This window comes from Grammomys surdaster, unplaced genomic scaffold, assembly GCF_004785775.1.
Source record: "Grammomys surdaster isolate TR1022 unplaced genomic scaffold, NIH_TR_1.0 143, whole genome shotgun sequence".
NCBI lineage: Eukaryota > Metazoa > Chordata > Mammalia > Rodentia > Muridae > Grammomys > Grammomys surdaster.
In genome coordinates this window covers 3,340,333-3,360,443 of record NW_021604601.1, presented here as the reverse complement: position 1 = coordinate 3,360,443, position 20,111 = coordinate 3,340,333, and the positions used below count along the sequence as shown (strand labels likewise).

Below are 20,111 nucleotides of genomic sequence, written 5' to 3'. Positions count from 1 at the left end.
TGTCCAAGAGCAACCTGTGGGGCAGCTCTGTCCCCTCTTGGGATGCAGGACCTATCTTTCCCAGTGCCATTAGGATCAACTGATAGGCACAGGTACTGGTATAACCCGTCTCTGCCCTTCTGGGAAATAGAGCCTGATGTCTTATGTCTTGAGGCTTCCTTTCTCCACACACTTAGCACTTCTACCCAGAATGCTTTGAGGTTTGTCGCTAATGCTTAGAAATAGACAGGTTGTCTTTTTTTGTGTGTGTGTGTTTTTTTCGAGACAGGGTTTCTCTGTGTAGCCCTGACTGTCCTGGAACTCACTCTGTAGATCAGGCTAGCCTTGAACTCTCAAACTCAGAAATCCGCCTAAATAGGTTGTCTTAACCCATCATTTTATCAACTGATTTAGGGAGAAGATCAGTTGAGGTGATGTTTCTTCATGCTGTTTACATTTTCCCCAAGGGTAAGCCAATTTAATCTACATACACTATATTATATTAACTAAAATGATTTTGTTTCTAAGTTGCTGCAATCTGTGACATCATGCAAAACGATCTGGGCTGAATGGTAATCACACTTAATTAAAAAAAATTAAAAATGGAGGCGCAGACAGGAAACAAAAACCATTAACAGTCACTTTAATTTTGAGAAAAATAGTTGCCTAGTTCGTATGCTTATCTTCCTATTTTATACTGTGGTTATCGCTGGAGTTAATTTCAAACTCAAATGACAACTTAATCTCTGGAAAGTGGCTTTCTAGTTCCATTTTAATATTTAACACATAAAATCACTTCATCTTTATGCTCAATTAATTTGGTTCAGTTTACACACTATATATATAAGTGGGGCATATGACAAGTTCCAAGAAATTCCTTTAACAAAGCTATTCCATAAGAAGGCTTAATCCCCTTAAGTCTTGTAAATTATTTCAGAAAAGAATTCTTTCCATGTTGTCCACTAGGTGTCAGCCAAGGACCACCAGGGAGGTAGAGGTCTGGGTGGAGGCTGGCAGAATTCATTGACTCAGCCACTGTGCTGACATAGAAGATGGGGTATACACATCTTGTTTAAAATGTCCCATTAGACATTTGTTTGATTTCATAGAAATAAATACATTTGGAAAGCCTTAAGAAAACAACTGAATAGTCTTGATGAAAGATCTTTTAAAAATTCCCTTCATTTAATAGCCCTACCTAAATAGAGCAAAGAATTATTTTTAACATTATAACAGATAAAGTATATTAAGAAAGTTTGTCTTCATTTCTAGTAGAAGAAATATGGTTTAGAGGCTCCTTGAAGCCAGATGGTTGGGTTTGAATATGAATTAGGCCATGCACTTGTAAACGTGGATAATTTACTTCCTGTTTCTGAACTCCTGATTTTATTTCTCTATCAGAGGAAGAACACGACCCATCTCTGAGATATTTTACTGAGCGTGAACTAAGAATACAGTATGCTTATTGCAATGTATATGTGTTAATATATCAATAAGTTATAAATTAAAATCCATTTTAGATTCTAAATGGACTAATACCTAGAGCGAAAAGAATAATTTTATTGTGGCTGTATTAATTGTTTTAAGCATCAAGGGAAAGCCATCAAGAATACGCAGAACGGAAGGGAGCAGACAGGCAGGCAGGTGAGCTGTCTTGTTTGGTAATTGACTATAATTGCCTTTCAGAATCTTGTTAAGCAATTTGATTTTCCCAGGATTCTTGTGAACAGTAGGTGGGGCCATCATGCAGAAGGGTATTGCCTCTGAGTATCCATGGAAGAAGGTGATCACTGTTCTGCATGAGCTCCCTGGGTTTGGACCACTGTTGATAAAGTAAAACTCATACTCGAGCACACACCTCTCTGCATATTCATTTCCTAAACATAAAGCCATGACTGGCACAGACCCTAGAGGACAGCCTGGAAATCTTTTCAAAACATGTAGAAGGCAAGCTGGGCATACTGGATATACATGTGATTTCAGTACTCAGGAGGCCAAAGCAGGGGGATTCCAAGTTCAAAGCTTGCCTGGGTTATATAGTGAGACCCTGTCTCAACCAACCAACCAACCAACCAACCAACCAACCATCCATCCAACCATCAATGATCCAACCATCTATCCATCCAACCAACCAACCAACCACCAAACAAAGGCAAATTTCTCCTTTCCTAGAATTCCTTCTGATTTTCCCCATCAGTACTACTCTTATGACACTGATGCCACTTCCTCTTCTACTTCTCTCCTCCTGGTCTCATCACAGACATCCCACTATCCTCATAGATGGCCACTCACACTCCACTTTAGTCTTTTGCTACTTTATTTCTAATAACTGTCTCCTCTACTCCACAACAGCAACATGGTAATAAGGCCATCCCAGAGCATGAACACACAAGAATTGCCCTGCTTCCCAGGTAGGATACCAGGGTCCGTCTTCAAGTATAGATTTCATATTTCCCGCTGAATCAGCTGACCACAGACTAGAAGTCTCTTTTTTCCTGCTCAGCCTGGAGTCATAGTCACTGCAGCTACAGGCTCATGAGTGTGCACTGCTGTTCTCTGTTCGCAGGACCCTTCTGTTCCCCAGCTCCACCTGCCCCTCCCCACTGAGGAACTCCTGGGTGCCATACTTCCTTAGGGCAGTTTCCAGGTTGCTAAGTGGTTTATTATGACGCCATCAAACTGATTCATGCAGCAGCCCCAGGCGGGTCTTTGGCGTCTTCCAGAAAGGACCTGAGTCACCTCCAGTGACAGGATCATCTTCCTTTGCGTGGAATCTGACCCACTCCACTTTCAAGGACAACCCTATTCCTGCATCATCACTCACAGCAGTGTCTCTGACCCTTCATGAGTTCCCAATTCCCCTCAGTGCTCCCTGCCAGACTCTTTCCAAGGCTAGCTACCCTCTACCATCCCTGTGCTTCTGGGCCCCATTCCTTCTGCCTCCCCTGACAAACAGCCCTTCTTGCCTCCTAGTCTCCCCAGACAGACAGCTCAGAAACCTACACTGGTTTTTCACGCAGATAGTGGGCCTTGCTTTGATGAATTGTTCTCTAAACTGAACCTTTTTGAACTTTGTGGGGGGAAAAAAGTCTGCAGCAGCCTGTTCTTTAATTTCTTTCAGCCCATTACAAATATCTCCGTTGTCAAACCCACACTCTGCATCTGTTTTGCCCTCTCAAAGCTGAGGCTCTTCTGCTGACCCCTCCTCCCTCATTGGCTGTCCCCTCCTGTTCTTTACTGTGTTCCTACTATTCTCTCTGGTCTTCCAAGCGCTCTTCCACCAGCAGGTGTCTTGCTGGGATTCCCAAGACTCCTTCTTGTCTTTTTTTTCCAATAATTTTATTTTAAATTCACTTTACATCTTGATTGAAGCCCTTCTTCTCCCTCCTTTCCCGCCATTACAAATCCCTCCCCTTATTACCCTCTCCCCCTCTCCTCAGAGCAGGGGAACCTTGTTTCCTTTATACATTCCTGTGGGCTGTCCAGTCAAGCCATCGGGCCTCAATCACTGCCACTCCTAATCCTGGGCTGCCCGAACCTGAATTTCCACCTCCATTCACTCCGCCAGATGCTCCTCTGGGCCCATCTAACCGGTTAGGCCACTTCAGTGAGCCGGTCTGGCTAACTCCCAACCCCAGCTCTTCCTGGAACTCAAGCACAATCTCAGAGGGTGACATCTGTCCCCTTTGCCTGGGTGACCTGTCTTGCATCTGTGCCCTGTGTTCTGCTCCATAGGTGCCTCCCACTTCCCCCCAGCCGCATTCCTGCCTCATTTCCTGGCCTTCCTGTCCCAACACCAGCGGTGTTTGGTGAACAGGGTGTCATTTCTGTTTTTTGTGACTTTGTTGTCTCAGCCTGGATGTGCCCCGCCCCACTCCCCAACTTCATAAGGACATACCTCATCCTTCAAGAAAGCAGGAGATATTTTCCTTCCAGACCTTGCTGGCTAGAGCCGCACACTGTGACCTTCTGCCCCCAGGCCACCTGGCTTTCAATACCATTGTTTCCCCACGGCCAGCCGGCAAACAGATCTGGGTTAGGCGGGCAGCTGGCTCTCTGCTGGTAAATGCCTTTGTTGCCAAACTGGGCTTGGTTTCTCCACTGTTCCCGTGGGACCCAACACAGCCATCTGAGACTGAGGGCTCCTCAGGGGCTGGGGGTGGGGATTCCCAGTAGTTTCTAGCCTCTATAAGCTTCCTTATGGTGTGTATTTTTTTTTCTTTTCCCCTAAATCTCTAGTGGGTGCCCTTGACTCCCTTTTGTCTGTATGTCATAGTAACCTCTGAAATGTCTTACTGCAGACAGGGTTTTACTTGGCCATCCTCCTGACTCCGACTCCTGAGTGCTGGGATCTCAGGTTCCATTGTGAAGCTAGGCCTTATTTCCTGTCACACTCTTTGCTCGGGCCTTGGCCCTTTCTACATTATGGTGTGCTAGCTGACTTGTCTCTCTTACCTTAGCTGGGATCTTTGCTGGGTGGTTCTCCAGAATCAGTCTCTTCAGGTGCAGAATCCAGAGGCATTTTTCTTGCTGGGATTTGGCCTACAAGGGGAGATTTAAATATCGAGACATGAGGCAACCTAGAGATGGTGGCTGGGTCCAGCACACCTCTCCCATTTGGGGACCTTAGGAGCAGCCCGCCTGTTACCTGAACCGTGTGCTGAAGCTTGGGATTCTTGTAGTCGAAGACACTGAAGCTGAGCGGGTCTTTTGGTATGACTTCTACAAACATGAGGTTGCCACACTGCGACAGAGAACACAGTGCATCAGGCACACAAGAAACACAAGCAGCCACCGCCAGGCCTTGCCTGCCTCCCCACGAGGACCCACCAGGATGTGAGCTTTGTGTGTAAACGTGTCATCTCTCTTCTTTGTGATGAGCAGCAGCTTGTCCAGGAGAAAGAGTGTCCTCTCATTTTTGGCCCTCTGGATACGGAAGGTTCCCTCAAGCACCAGCTCCCCATAACTGGTGAGGTCCGGCCCCTTCCAGTTAGTTAGCAAGCTCTGGATCTCCTGAAGAAAGGTAAACATTTCTCAGAATTAACCACCAGGCAAATGACAAGGTATCGAACACTCAGTGACCCGTTGTTGGATCTCAGGGATGGTGGCTGGCATATCTGTGTTTATTGGGGCGAGGCTATTCGTCGAGGATTATCCAAAATGAACTGAATTTTTAGATACCGCATTGCCTGCTGCTTATTGTCATCCCTGAATGGTCCAGTGTCATGGCTGGTGGCAGCAGCAGCAGCTAGACCTTTCAAAAGCTTCATGGGGTGGTGAGCAGTGTGGCACCATCTAAGATGGGAGTCCTCCTCAACCTCAGTCTCTCCTCTTTGGATTAAAAACTTCCATTGTCCAACGTGAGGATACTCTTCTACAAACTGAGCCCACGACATATATAACTGAACAATGAAGCCCATGTAAAGCCACAGGATTTTCCCCAACTTTGAATTCATTTATCTAGAAAGGAAATGGACATGCCTTTGCCACTGTTTTAGAGCTATCCGTGGAACTTAGAAAATACGAATTAGTGATATGACTGACCATCTCCTTAGGATTTGTTGCACATCAAAATTTTAAGGAAGCTGGCTTCAAGACTTTGAAAACTGAAGATATTCACAAGTACCACTTGAGAGAAGCCACAAGATGGTCAAAGTCTTCACTGTGAAGCTGGGCGTGGAGCTCAGTGGTAGAGTGTGGAGTTTGTGCAAGCTCCTGGGGTCATCTTACTACCAAACAGAAAATCAATCAAACAAAATTCCTTTTGTTGACTACAAATAGAAATGGTGTAAATGGTGTAAAAGTTTGAGACAGAGTCTGATTTAACGGGATCTTCAGAATGTCACACAACTCGAGACAGCATGAAAAATTAGCCATTTGGTCGTTTTTGACTATAAAAAAACATGTCTGATATTATATCTGTAAAAAAAACCCTTGAACAGTTAAACTTTTTGTTAATGCTTAGAAGAAAACAACAACAACAACAACAACAACAACAACAACAAAACTGCCGGGAAATAGAATGAGACAGGTAGTGACATCACAGCAAACTCTGGTTGTTTTACAGGTGAATCTAGACTTTCTTCTGACTTTGAGGAGAAAGGTGCATCCTTTCCTGACTGGAGCTCTCTGTGGATTCTCTCTGCATCTTTCTGTCTTACTAGTAGGGTCACAAGTTTGGAATGAGCTGCTGGGCTACATGCTCCCCCCCCCCCTTTTTAAGATTTATTTTTATTCTCTGTGTATGAGTGTCTTGTCTGCCTCGGTTTCCCTATGTACATCACGTGTGAGCCGGGTGCTCATGGAGCCCTAAGATAGTATCAGATCCCCTGGAACTAGAATTATGGACAGTTGTGAGCCTCCATCTGTGTGGTTGCTACAACACGGACCTGGGTCCCCTGTAAGAACAGCAAGGGCTCCGAACTCCAGAGCCCTCTATCCAACCGCTTGTTTTTCAGTGGTTCATTGTTTTTGAGAAGGCTGGAACATAATCAAAAGTTCCTGAGTGGGGAGTAAGGGTCCTGAGAATTTAAGGTTCATATTGGTGCTGGATGGGCTTTAATAAAGCTGTCACTCAAGTGAAATACAAAGGAGCTGCCCCAGCCTCCCAATTAAGTCACCTGCCCTAAGACTGCCCTTACACTGTATGCCACCATTCCGTACAAACTAATAAGACAGAATAGGGGTTTTAGAAGTTCTTAGTTTAGAGGAAATTGCTTTCAACAAGAATTATTGATTTATAATGACATAAAATAAAGCCCCAGGAGACTCATATTTAATCAGACTCATCAAAGGAGCTATAAAAAAATGATTAGTTTAAAAATAATAAAAGTTGTCCCATGTAGCTAGTCTAACAGACGGTCAGCATGGTTCACGTCCTGACTCCTCTTCAGGGAGAACTGTGGTAAGGATCATAAATGAGAGGCATTACTTATGCAGCCCTGAATGTATGAGAAGTATATGTAATCTGACACATTGGAAAACAGCAGCGTGTCAGAGCACTTGCCTGGTACTGTCGCCTGACTGTGTGCTCACCTGCAAGCGGACAGCGTGCTCATGCTTCCGTTTCATGTCATTGATGTGCCAGGCCACTCGCTGCATCGTGTCTATAGCGTCCAGCACAACATCGTACCCTTCTGTCTCCTTATCGAGGTGATTCTCTATTTCCTTTCAAAAAAATAAAAATAAACTGTTATTAGATTTTTTTTATACACTCGGTGAGGCAAATGGATTCTCTATGTTTGGTTTCATGCACACACACACACACACAATTTATATATCACCATCATTCCTTAAGTTTATCCATAACAATATACTACAAAAATCACAAAAGGGCAGGAATAATAAAAGTTTCTTATAGTCTCAGTATAAAGTGTACAAAGCCTGCAATAAGCCACATGGAGATATTGTAGTTACAGTCCTGGTCAGCATAAGAGAGTATTCAATAACATAGTTATCAGTCTCAAAGATAAAAATCTTTTAAAAATACATTACTTAGCCAGGCAATGGTGGGGGTGCAGGCCTTTAATCCCAGCACTTGGGAGGCAGAGGCAGGCAGATCTGAGTACAAGGCCAGCATGGTCTACAGAGAAAGTTCCAGGATAGCCAGATGTACTAAGAGAAACACTGCCTCAAAAAAACAACCAACTAATCAACCAAATCAACCAACCAGCCAACCAACCAACCAACCAACCAACCAATCAACCAACCAAATAAACAAAACCCACACAGATATAAAAACATTACTTAAAACCATGTAGGGGGCATTCTGGTCAAAGCTCAGTGATGGAGTATGTGTTCAGTATGTATATGCATTTGATCCTCAGCACTCAGCACCAGAGAGGGGAAGGGGAGGGATGGAAGGGAGGGAAGGAGGGAGGGATAGAAGAAGGAATGGAGAGAGGGAGAAAAAGATAGAGGGGGAGCTTTTCTGACAGTCATTCAGAGTGCTGAAAGAGTACAAGGTTCAAGAAGCGATCCTCTGACTGCTATCTGGGCAGTTTGTGTGGCCATACCTCTTACCATGGAGTTTCAAAATCCCAAGGAGAGAAGAGAGGATACAACCCATGTTATAATTATTCATTGCTGCTAAGCCCCAGATTTCTGAAGAGTCCAAACAGAGAGACCACCAGACTTTTGCTTTCTTATCTTCTCCACTGTGCCTAACAGGCCAACGGTGTCAGAAAATTCTTTTTCCTATTTTTTGGTACTGGTGACTAAATCTGGGGCCCGAAAAGTGTTCTACCATTAAGCTACCTCTCTAGCCTCAATAAGTGCTTACTAGTTTGAAGCAATATCTTCTTAAAAATGGAAGCTAAGTACAGGAAGCTCCCATATCCATGGGTTGCCCATCCATGGGGTTAGCCACGGTAGACTGAGAACAGTTTTATCTACCTCAGGATAGCTGTCTATAGATACCTCTCTCTTTGGGAGCAACCGTAAGAAGCGATAAACCTACACAAGCTCAATGGAGATCATATTCCCTAAGGAACTCAACAGCTGAACACACAGCACTCATCATATCAGACAACCTCAGGAACCTAGAGGCTATTGAGAGCCTAATGTATGAGGGAGAGGAGGTAAGTTATTTGCAAATAAGTCTCTGATTTTATTATCTTTAAAAACATAGTACCTACTGTAATAGGTTTCATTATGGGACCCTATGCTATTTTGTATAAGGGATTTGAGCATCTACAGAGTTTTTGCAGGGACCCGGAATCAATCCTCTGCAGATTCTAGAGAGTACTTTACCTATAGAAGAGGTGGGTCATTAGATGCATGACATCTGTCATGCCTAATTATCTAAAGAGCAGACATTGGAGCTTTGGGGATAATCCTGAGAACTAATCCCACAACTTTATAGTAACACTGCTAAAAATTGAATGTTCAAGTTTAGATGGAAGCTTGGCTGAGGGACAGAATCTACGTTCTCTTTCTAAATTCTCGGGCTCACCTTTTAAAATGTCTTAGAACAATAAGCTACGTGTAAAAGTAAAAATACTTTAAAGGCAACAAGAAGTTAATTTGGGATTGGTTCAGTTTCCATTCTTTCCTTTCTCTCCATTAAAAGTCATTTATAAAAATCAAATTATATATATCAAAATAAAAATATCAGCTGAGTTTTTTTAAGGATCTTGATTCCTGGAAGGAGCTGAGATATTAGATTTTTTTCTTGATTGATGGCTACCTGATTCTCTAGAAGACAATATCTTATATGTCACATTAACATAGTTTTGGAGAGATGTATTCTGGGGATGGTGTTCCTTTTTCCACAACTATCTGGACACTGATTTTAGGAAACTTATCCCACCAAATCTAGAAGATCCTTAGAATCAACTTAAAAATTAAGGAGCTATTTCCAGTGTGCTTTCATAAGATGACAGATGATTCTCCCAAGGATGAGCTAATTAAGCAAGCAGACAAATTTTTGATAAAATTTTACACATATGAACTCAGCAAACCAGAAATGATTGCCCCAGTTAGAAACCTAGAATCATTTCAAAAGAGACACCACACACAGTCAATGGTCACACTGCTCTCAACATGCCAGATCTTGTCTGATCTTGGAAGCGAGACAGGGTTGGGCCTGATTAGTATCTGTATGGCAGAGATACCAGGCATGCTGATAAAATGGGGCTCTGGATTAAAATTCTTTTATTTAAAAATTTATTTATTTGCTTATTGAGTGATTGGTTGGTTGGCTGAAGAATGGTCTTTTGTAGAACAGGTTGATCTCAAACCCTCTGTCTAGCTGAAGGTGATAACCTAAGTCTCAATCCTTCTGCTTCTACCTCTAAAATCCCTTTAGGGAAAGATTCTTAATCTGCTATACAAAATAACACTATTTTGTTTGTTTGTTTGTTTGTTTGTTTGTTTGTTTGTTTGAAGTGGGTATGAGCCGCAGTGAGCCCATAGGATCCTGAGGCAGATAGACTTGCCAGAGCTCTGAACCTTAAGCTCTATGTTCCGTCCTGCCTCCACTGCAAAGCTAAGCAAACCACAAATTATCTTTAATAAAAAACTTTCCCCATCTTTACAAACTTCATTAGAGGATGTGAAAGGGGAATCTGACATCCAGGTGAGTCTTATTTCCAAAGTCTCCCTGAGTTTTTTATTTTTTTTAAACATGTATTTATTTATTATGTTCTGCCTGCATGTATCCCTGCATGCCAGAAGACGACACCTGATCCCATTACAGAGGGTTGTGAGCCACCATGTGGGTGCTGGGAATTGAACTCAGGACCTCTCGCAGAGCAGTCAGTGCTCTCAACCTCTGAGCCATCTCTCCAGCCCTCTCCTTGAGTTTTATAAAAGTATGTAGAAGCCATTAGAAAAGGTTAATAGCCAGAGATGAGGCCAAGCCCCACTGAGGGACCCTCCATGTCCCTGACCATCTGACCACCACTCTTGAGCGCTCTCTTCCTTCTGATGGCTGCCAATCGACGACAGTTTTCCCTCCCAGTGGCCTGCTGAATTTGGTCTCGTGGAATTAAAATAGAACAGGAAAATGAATGTGCTCTTTATTTAGATGCTAGCTCCTTGCCTGAAACTGACCCTGTCCAGCATAAGTCATCCCTCAGCCCTGTCATTTTCCAAGTGTAAAGTAACCTTTCATCTTGGCTGCCATCAATGGGGCTGTGAGACCCAGCATACACATATCTCTGATTCCTCATAGAAAATCAGTCAGTTGTAAAGCAAAAAATGTTTCCGTATGAACACAGCAGTTTCTGGTGTTTCCCTCCCCCCAATTTAATACATATACCCTCAAACCCCATCCCTTGATAAATGTTCTAGCACAGGCCGAGACTTACATGTAGAAGGAGATGATATTTGAGAATCCGCTGAACTGGTTTTAGGAGATAGGACCCTAGGGGCAGTGAGTGTTTCAGAGTTTCCTGGCGCTCCCGGAAGAACTTGGCGAGTATCTTGTTTCTCATGCATGCAGCTAGCACGGCCACAGAGCTGTAAGAGAAGTGCATGTTTTTTCCTCATGATGATACCGTATTTCATGTGGGTGTTTGAGGTTTGAATGTCAGACTCAGTGGAGATGTCCTAAAATGAGCGGGAATGAGAGGGAAGATGAATGTGCTCTCTATTTAGATACTAGCTCCCTGACTGAAACTCAGCAAGCTGCTAGTTAGGACGCCTCGGGGCAAGTTTTAAAAAGGTGTCCTTTGGATGGGTTGAGTTAGGAAAAGGAACTGAATTCAGAGATTCAGAAACACGGGCTCGGTTTCAAGGACACACAGCCCCACATCAGGAGGTGGCAAGAGATAAGCATTGGATTTTAGCTCCTACATGTGCCCCACCCAGATGCTCATCCTGCACATCTGGATTCAGTACCTACAAGTCAGGTTATAAGGCACAGCACCCCTGGATTAAGACAAAACAGTTCCTTTGTAGCACAGACTTGGCCTCCCACCATGGCATTTGTCCACCCCCAGCCCCCAGGGTTCATGAAGTGTACCCACTGTACAGTGGTACACTGTGTCGATTTTCCCAGAGGTGACGTTTCTCAGAGAAACTCTAAACAGTGCCCCTCATTATTTTTGATAGTCTCACCATAGGGCATTTAAAAAGGGTGCTAGCGTCCCTTCTGCAGCCCCTAAAGTAATACATCTTTTTTTATTATTTATTTATTTACTTTACATCCCAATATTAGCTTCCTTCACTTTCTAGTACCCACTCACACAAGTCCTCCTTCCAATACCTCATTTTCTCCTCTGAGAAGGGGGAGCTCCTCCTTGGCATCTCCCCCCGACCCCCGTGTCCCCACTCCCAGCCACACACATGTTAAGTCACTGCAGGACTAGGTGAGTCCTCTCCCACTGAGACCAGACAAGGTGGCCCAGTTAGGGGATCAGGCTCCTCAGGCAGGCAGGCAACAAATTCAGGGATAGCCCCTGCTCCAGTTGAAGAACAAGCTGCATATCTGCTACATATGTGCAGGGGACCTAGGTCCAGCCCATGCTCATTTTCTGATTGGTGGTTTAGTCTCTGGAAACCCCCAGGGGTCCAGGTTAGTTATGCATCTTAAAGCAATGGTTAAAACAATTTGTATCCCTTCCATATCAAGCTAGCTAATAGGATCAAATATCACACACCTGTGCTAATTTGCTGACGTGGTATAACTTGGATGCAGGGAGGAATCATTTTATTCTTTTCTTCCCCATGTCTTTGCTATATTTTCAAAACTAATTGAGACAATCAAACAGAGCCAAACAACAAATTAAGACTGCTTAGAAGGGTATTAAGTGAAAGTCTTGTAATTAAGCTGTTAGAATCCCTTGTGCATGTGCTTTGGAAGATACCCATTCAGATGGATGTATTTCTTCCTTGACTCCTGCTTTTGAAACTTTCATAGTGTGACATGGACATTTCTCTGAAGTTCTTTGGTATTAGGTGCAGCTTCTCAGTAGCCTTGTGGCTGACTGGTGGCCCAAGTTCTTGCTCAAGACTGGAATCTGCTACAAATCAGAGCACATGGGTTTCTAGGTTCCTGGAAATCTTAGAAATGGGATAGGAATCTGAAGACAATGGCTTGACCTCCTTTGTGCCTGTCCCTTGGGGAAGGAGGGCGGGACCTGTGCCTCTTCACAGTGAAATCACTAGGGTGTGACCAGCAGGAAGAAAGAAGTCAAGCAGGTCACATTTACAATCACCAGCCCACTTCTCAAGAGGGGAGAAGAATCTTAGTACTCTTGGCTTGCTAAGACAGGGAAGATGGAATCTCAGTGTCAGAGCAAAGTGCCTGGGGTCAGGCATAGGACTGTTTCTTTGTGGATACTAAAGCCACACACTGGGCAATTACTGGGCATGCCTTCTTCATTAAAAGCATTCTTCTGTTAACAAGGGTTGCCTTAAAGTCAGATTCAAAATCAAAATACACACTTTCCAGGGAACTGTCCTCAGCTAGCCCCACTGGGGTTATTTCTCATTATCTTGCGTCTAGCTTCCACTGCACGTCACCAAGTTCATTCCATGCTAATTCCAATTAGTTATCTAATCTCCCCTATTATACTACTTTGATGATGTATTCAGTTGGGTTCTGCTCTTCGAAGCATGCTTGAATGTAGGAATGTTGGTTCCTATTCCTGCAGATCTGCACTAAGCATGAGATAGTGCCACATGCATGACAAGCTCTTAACAATCCTTCCACATCGGAGCTCGATTCCGCAGGATCCCAAAACAGCCATGATGACTTTGGATTATATATTCATGGTGAAATGCACACAGACAGACCCTCCCAAGCCAGCCGCTCTGATCACCAGACCCAGAATCTTATTGATTTGTCAATTTGAACATCTTCCCTTTTGCTTGGGAAGAATTTTTATGGAAAGGCTGTGAGTTGACTCTATGGTTTCTCTGCTCTGTGGTGTTTTGGATTAAGGACCATGAGATTTAGTTGGGGCATCCCTATAGTTCACACTGTATCAGAAAAGAACATGCTTAAATGTAACCTTGCAAACTATGGCTGTGTCTATAGATGAGGATTGTGACAAATGCCTGAATATGCATGTGTGTGTGTGTGTGGGGGAGTGTTTTTAAGAGAAACTCAGAAAAGGCATGGCTGTCTATCCAAATGGATAATCATGGTGTCACATCCTGACAACTGTTTACAGGAAAATATTATAATGGAAGTTGTTAAGTAATTCTGAACTTCAAGCTTCTTACTACATACTAGTCTTTCTAGACTATTCCTGTGTTGGAGGTTGGGGGTGTTTGTCCATCCTTCCCTTAACAGCGGCAAGGATTCCACTGTATACTGCATTCTTGCAGACCACCTCTGCTAACATTGACTAGGAGTGTGCAAGAGCCCCAGCCCTCTTTCTGGCTGGGTTGTAAGAGCCTGCTGATCGTGGCTTCACATAAAGCTCCAAAACATTATAAAATTATGGCAGTGGGTGGCCTGAGACTGGAGCAACTTGGTTGATATCCTAAGTGTGCCATTCATCAGCTGCAGGACCCTTGTGAAATCAGTTTGTCATGGGTCCCTTAGCAGTGTCATCCATAAGATGGGAAGAAGGAAGGGTCAGTGTGATGGTTTGAATATGTTTGGCCCAGGGAGTGGTCCTATTAGCAGATGTGGCCTTGTTGGAGTGGGTGTGGCCTTATTGGAGGAAGTATGGGAGAGGGCTTTGATACTTTTCTCCTAGCTGCCTGGAAGACAATCTTCTGGGTACCTTCAGATCAAGATTTAGAACTCTCAGCTCCTCCAGCACCATGTTTACCTGCAGGCTGCCATGCTTCCAATCATGATGATAATAGACTGAACCTGTAAGCCAGCCCCAATGTTGTCCTTTATAAGAGTTGCTTTGGTCATGGTGTCTGTTCACAGCAATGGAAACCCTAACTAGGACAGCTGGTAATGGACTGCATTTGATGGGACTGTATTGGGTTCCTGGCACTGGGGTGTGGTTCCTTTAATTCCTTAGAATCTCTCCATCACTGTGGATGTTTAATTCAGCATTTGTTTTTTATAGATTTCAATACTGTTCGAGAGTCAAATGCCCAATAAATGTCTTGTGGAGAAAACAAAGAAATGCCTAGAGTTGTAGCCAGTTGTCTTCCGGCTCTTACCCAGTGGTCAGTATGTGTTCAGGCTGATCCTTGAACTGTCCTCCTGCCCCTGACCTTTGATACAAGCAAAACTGAGCCAACAGCCCAGGGAGACCGGAGCCCCCCCGCCCCTTTCTTATGCTGGCTTCTTATGATCTGTCCTTTCTGAACTTTATAAAACTTGGAAAACTCAAAAAGCTTTGAAATCAGAACAAATTCTCCTCCCAACTGGGCTACACAAAACTCATTTCAAAATGTGGCACACATGAACAAAGAAAAAAGGCTAACAGCTAGCCCAATGTAACAATGTGGATATATCTATTTTCCCTTACAGATATACAGTGATGTTCCTGGTCTTATTCAGTGTCTTTCATGAATTCTTCCCTGCCCTAGCTTCACAGAGCCTGCCAGTCCAAAGGCATCAACCAATATCTGAGATCCTCAGAATTTTTGCTTTTTCCATGTGTTCAGAACTGAATCTAATGATTCAAGTATATATACAGGAGAAAAGCCCTGCTCCTTTCGAAGCCATACCTTGGGTAGTTGGTGCAATACTGAGTATAAATGTGGAATTCTTCACTCTACAAAGAAACAGAAGAGACTTTCATGAGCCCCAAAGCACAGACGGCAACATTTATTCAAAAACAATGTAAGAAATAGCAATCAAGTTTGTATTGTTACAATTGCATTGGTCTGCCCCCTGAGCCTGTGTGGCCAAATCTGTGCCCACTATTATTTACCCAGAATCCACATAATTTGAAATCACTTAAGTCCAACAAACACTTGCTGGGTCCCAGTGAATCTGAAGAGAACCAGGAAGAGGATGAAAATAATTTCTGCCCCAAGGTGCTTACAGTCATCTTGTGGGTATGTATGCATCAGGAAAACATAAGTAGGTTATAGTTAAACATCACACAGTAAGAATATGTTGGAGTATATATGGGAGATCAGGAGGCCACTACATATTCTTAAGTCCTGCATATGTAGCTCTCCCTGACTGTGGGGCCGTGAAGGGATGGTTTGGTCTCCCCAGTAGAGCACTGGGTTTGAGATAGCTGGAGACCAAACAGACAAACAGTTGCTTGGTGAGGGATGGCTTGTATCTCCCCACACTCCCGGATTCCAGACTGTTCCCACATGCAGCCTAAATCCCCATTAGCCTGCATCTTGCAGACACTTTTGGCTCAGAGTAACTCCTCCCAGAGAGGTTTGCTAACATCTAGGTAGAGGGTGTGACTAACAGACTTCCATATTCATGAGTTAACTAAGGGGGGGGCATAGCTAATTAAACTATTCCTCCCTAGTCCCTCTTCTTCCCACTCCCTATTTAAGCCAGCTCCCCCTGACTTTTGGGAGGGCGCACAGCCAGATCCAACTACCACACCATGAACAATAAACTTCTTGGACTTTCTCTTAAACCCACGGACTCCACTGTCTTCTGGGGCCTGCCGCCAACAAAGCTTCAGCCTCTGGGACCTTGGACTTTCTTGTGTATGTCAGACCCCCCCAAGCAGTTCTGGGACCCACTACGGGCCCGGCACCCCCCTCCCATGTGTTTTTCCCCACTTCTGACCATGGTCATTCTTGCTCTTCCTGTAGCATAGACACTGGGCCTGCCTTGAGGATGAATCCAGGTTGTTTTTCTTCCAAGCAGCTTTCCTTGAGCTTGTGAGTTGAGCCAACTGTTTCTAATTGTCAACATCCACCATCCCCAGCGTCTCCCTGTCAGGGAGCATGGACCAAATGATACCGATGCTTTCTATTTATCTGTCTGGCTCATAGTAGTCAGGACAGGGCTGACAGATAATATCTATTGCCCTGTCTCTTCTACTGAACACCACCTGAGAATAAAGGATAAGTCTATCCACCTGCATGCATGCAACACAGCAGCCATAACTCAAAAGCAACAATGGATTGACTAGCAAATAGACCCATCCACCATTCCCCAAATCTCCACTTTAGTTTTTCAGCTGTGAATTCATATGAAAGGAAATAATATATTGATACTGGCTGATTCAGGCAATTCTTTAAAAATGTAGGGTCACAACTCCATGCAAATACAAGGCCAGTATTGTTTCTCATCTTATTTCACTGATTAAGGAGGAAATCAGACAGGTGCTACAAATTGGGATCAAAAGAGAAAGAAAGAGAGCACACTGAGGTATGCTCACTGAAGAAGGATGACACAATGTTACAAAGAGACATGAAATTGCCGTTTTCCTTCTGAGGACTTGGGGGAGGGAAGAAATGAATTGTCAATCAATCATGATGAGGATGTAAAGATGGGCTGGGAAGAAAGAAAGAAACAAAGAAAGAAAGGAAGAAAGAAAGGAAGGAAGGAAGGAAGGAAGGAAGGAAGGAAGGAAGGGAGTAAGAAAGAAAGGAAAGGAAGGAAAGGAAGGAAGGAAGGAAGGAAGGAAGGAAGGAAGGAAAGAAGACAGGAATGAAGGGAGGAAAGGAAAAAAGGAAGAAAACAAGAAAACAATGAAAGGAAGGAGTCAGGGTAGGGAGGAAAAGAGAGAGAAGGAAGAGAAGAAGAGGGAAGAGGAGAGGAAGGTAGAAAGGGAAGAAGGGAGGGTGAGGAAGGAAGAAGGGGCAAGAGGAGGAGGAAAGAACAGGAAGAATAGAAAAGAAGGAAGAGCAAAGGTTCATTTACAACATCCTGGTTCATTTACAACAAGAACCGTTTGCATGTCTCTCAGTTATATAAAATTGGCAAAATGAAATACATTCTATCCACCTCAGGGAAAAGTGCAGGGAAAGACTCTGCTGAATTACTGATTGGGACGAATAAACCAGAAAACAGGTGGAAACACCCACTAACCAGTCTGTTTTGTTGTTGTTGTTGTTGTGTTTTTGGTTTTTTTTTTTGTTTCTTTGTTTTCTGATTGTCTATACCGCCAAGGGAAAAAATATATCCACAGAAGGTGTAGGGAAGAGTTAGGGTTTCCAACTTCTGATTGGGCAATGGTCAGAATGAGTGACTCAAGCCAAAGAATAACTGGATCTTACAAAAACTGACCAAGAGCCGCAGGGTATTTGCTGGAAATCCACATTTCCCAACTTCTTAAACTGCCTCGTGCAGGATTCACAGGCGACTCTAAGACAATTACTTCTAGTGTTGCTAGCTTTAATTTTTAATCCTGATCTCTATTTTGAATCTTCTCTGTTAAACTCAAGTAGGACTAAGTCAATATGTATTTTTCACTGTGGAAATTATTTTAAGCATATATAGAACTATTATTTTAAGCATATATAAAATTGGAGAGGATGGTATGGCAACTGTTCAGGTAGTCACCATCCAACCTGATAAGCGTTACCTTGACATTTAAATCCTACCCGTTCCTCCTGACCCCACCACCATTACTCTGAAGCAAATTCTAGACAACATATCAACACCACTTATAAATATTTTACTACATGTCTCTAAGCATTTTTAAAGATCTATTTTTTATGTGTAGGTGTTCTGTCAGCAAGGATATCTATGAACTACATGTGAGCATGGTGCCCTTGAGGCCTAGAAGTAGGCCTCAGATCTGTTGAGACAATATTTCCAGATGCTTGTGAGGCAGTCCTCTGGAAGAACAGTGTTCTTAACCCCTGAGCCATCTCTCTAGGGTCCTATCGCTAAGCATTTTAGTCAATAGGCATCACAATTCTATGATCATCCTGAAAGAGTTCCATGATATAAAGTTTGCCAGTAAGTACTGATATCTCCTTCTTCCCCTGACTTCCTCTCCTTTCATGTTTTACTGTTTGACTTGAAGCCCAAAGAAGGATCATACAAAGCCAAGGTTTCCAGCTGCTTGGTTGTATTTGTTTGCTTGCTCTGTAGTGCTGGGCTGGTGTTTCCTTGCTTGCTCTGGAGTGCTGGCCTGGTGTTTGCTTGCTTGCTCTGTAGTGCTGGCCTGGTGCTTGCTTTCTTGCTCTGTAGTGCTGGGCTGGTGTTTCCCTGCTTGCTCTGTAGTGCTGGCCTGGTGTTTGCTTTCTTGCTCTCTAGTGCTGGGCTGGAGCCCGAGCCTCAGTGTGCCAGGAACATCCTCTGCCCTCCATTGATCTTTACATCCTCTTCACTGTTTTTCCCTTTGTGATTTAGTTGTTGGAAAACCCAGACCATTCATTCTGCCCACGTGGTCATAGTCTCTGGGGTCCTGGTGACACACAACAGTCCCCTTTCTGCAACCTGCCCATTGTACTCTAGTGTTAACAGAAGTTTTCTCAGGTTGAGGTTTTATAATTTGGTAAGATGCACCTGAACTCATGCAGTGGGTAGCACAAACCTCAGTTGCACTGAGAACACTGTGCAGAATCCTTTTAGCCCAGGCACCATGGAAGCGTTCCAGCATCCTGTGTTCACATCTGCATCTCTTCTTCAAGATACTGTATTATATACATAAACAGTTCCAAAAATCTAGAAACATCTGATATATTTGTGGTCCTTAGCATTTGGAATCAGGGTCACACGTGGATACAGGTGACCAGGTAAACCTGGACTACAGGATTTAATATTAGTCTGGAGCATTTCTGTTTTTATATCTTATTTCTCCTGGCAATTTCACTTCTCAAGGGCACCAACCTCAGTACTTGCTTGCAAGTACTCACACAGTACTCGCTATACTTTTCATAGGAGAAGAAAAGGAACGTCACCATAAATATGTGGTGGCTGTATTTTGGCCACCATACACCTTCCAAATCAGTTAGAATATTCACTGCATGTCTTCCTACCAATTGTGTGAACACCTTTTTGTAACTGTTTCATGTTCGTCTTGTTTTTTTTTTGCCTGTTTTTTAAAGCCTTGAGTTATATAGATGTAGAGCCAGTTTTACAGATAAATACATATTTGGAGAAGTTCTGTTCCATCATGGGCGATTCCTTCCTTTCCTCAATTTGTTTTGTTTGTTGAAATAGAGTATTGGCTTCACATTTGCTATGTGGCTGAGGAGGAGGACCTTGAACTGCTGATCTTCCAGGGATTTCAGCTACCAAGTCCAGTTCCTTTCTCCCATGTTTTAATCTTATCTGTTATCCTGTTTTTAAACACAGACATCCCTTTATCAGATAAGCAAATCACATGGTAGGAGTGAACCTGAGTGGACTCCCCTGAAAGGCTTATGAAAACAGATTTCTGGATGGAGCACCATGCAGTTTTCAGTTAGGGACCGTGGAGTTTTCAGTGAAGGGATCACACTGTGCTCTGCATACTTAACTGCCCCTCCCGAAGCCGTCCAGGGAGCCGTTCCTTATTGGATGCATTGCCCCACAATACTCCACTCTTTGGTTGAATATACAAAAGCTTATTCAGCAGCTTTTTGTTTAGGTTGTCTCTAGTCTTTGGAGGATCAATCATGACTGCCAACTATCATATCAGACTGACTGAAATTTTGTCCGTTTATCCTATGGGTAGCTTTCTGGAAGTAGGATTGGTGGGTGACTGGGTAAATTCCAAATCCTAAATACTAGATTTGGACAGATTCCTTTTCATAGCTTTTGGCCCAGTTTGAATCTGCTTCCTTACAGCCTACATAGTCTTTTAAACTCAGCACATTTTTCCAGTATAATACTTTACAAATTC

At 43.5% G+C, this 20,111-nt stretch overlaps 1 protein-coding gene across 4 annotated transcripts in view; it reads right to left on the bottom strand.

Annotated features, from left to right (window-relative positions):
• Plekhg1 (pleckstrin homology and RhoGEF domain containing G1) overlaps positions 1-20,111 on the bottom strand; it is a 220,914-nt gene that overhangs the window by 20,415 nt on the left and 180,388 nt on the right. For all 4 annotated transcript variants that reach the window (XM_028764377.1, XM_028764374.1, XM_028764376.1 and 1 more), the window contains 6 exons: positions 15,073-15,119; positions 10,791-10,941; positions 7,015-7,146; positions 4,810-4,992; positions 4,628-4,723; positions 4,435-4,521 (listed from right to left, as the gene is read on the bottom strand). In XM_028764377.1, coding sequence (XP_028620210.1) covers positions 4,435-4,521; positions 4,628-4,723; positions 4,810-4,992; positions 7,015-7,146; positions 10,791-10,941; positions 15,073-15,119 — 696 coding nt within the window. The remainder of the gene's footprint in view (positions 1-4,434; positions 4,522-4,627; positions 4,724-4,809; positions 4,993-7,014; positions 7,147-10,790; positions 10,942-15,072; positions 15,120-20,111) is intronic.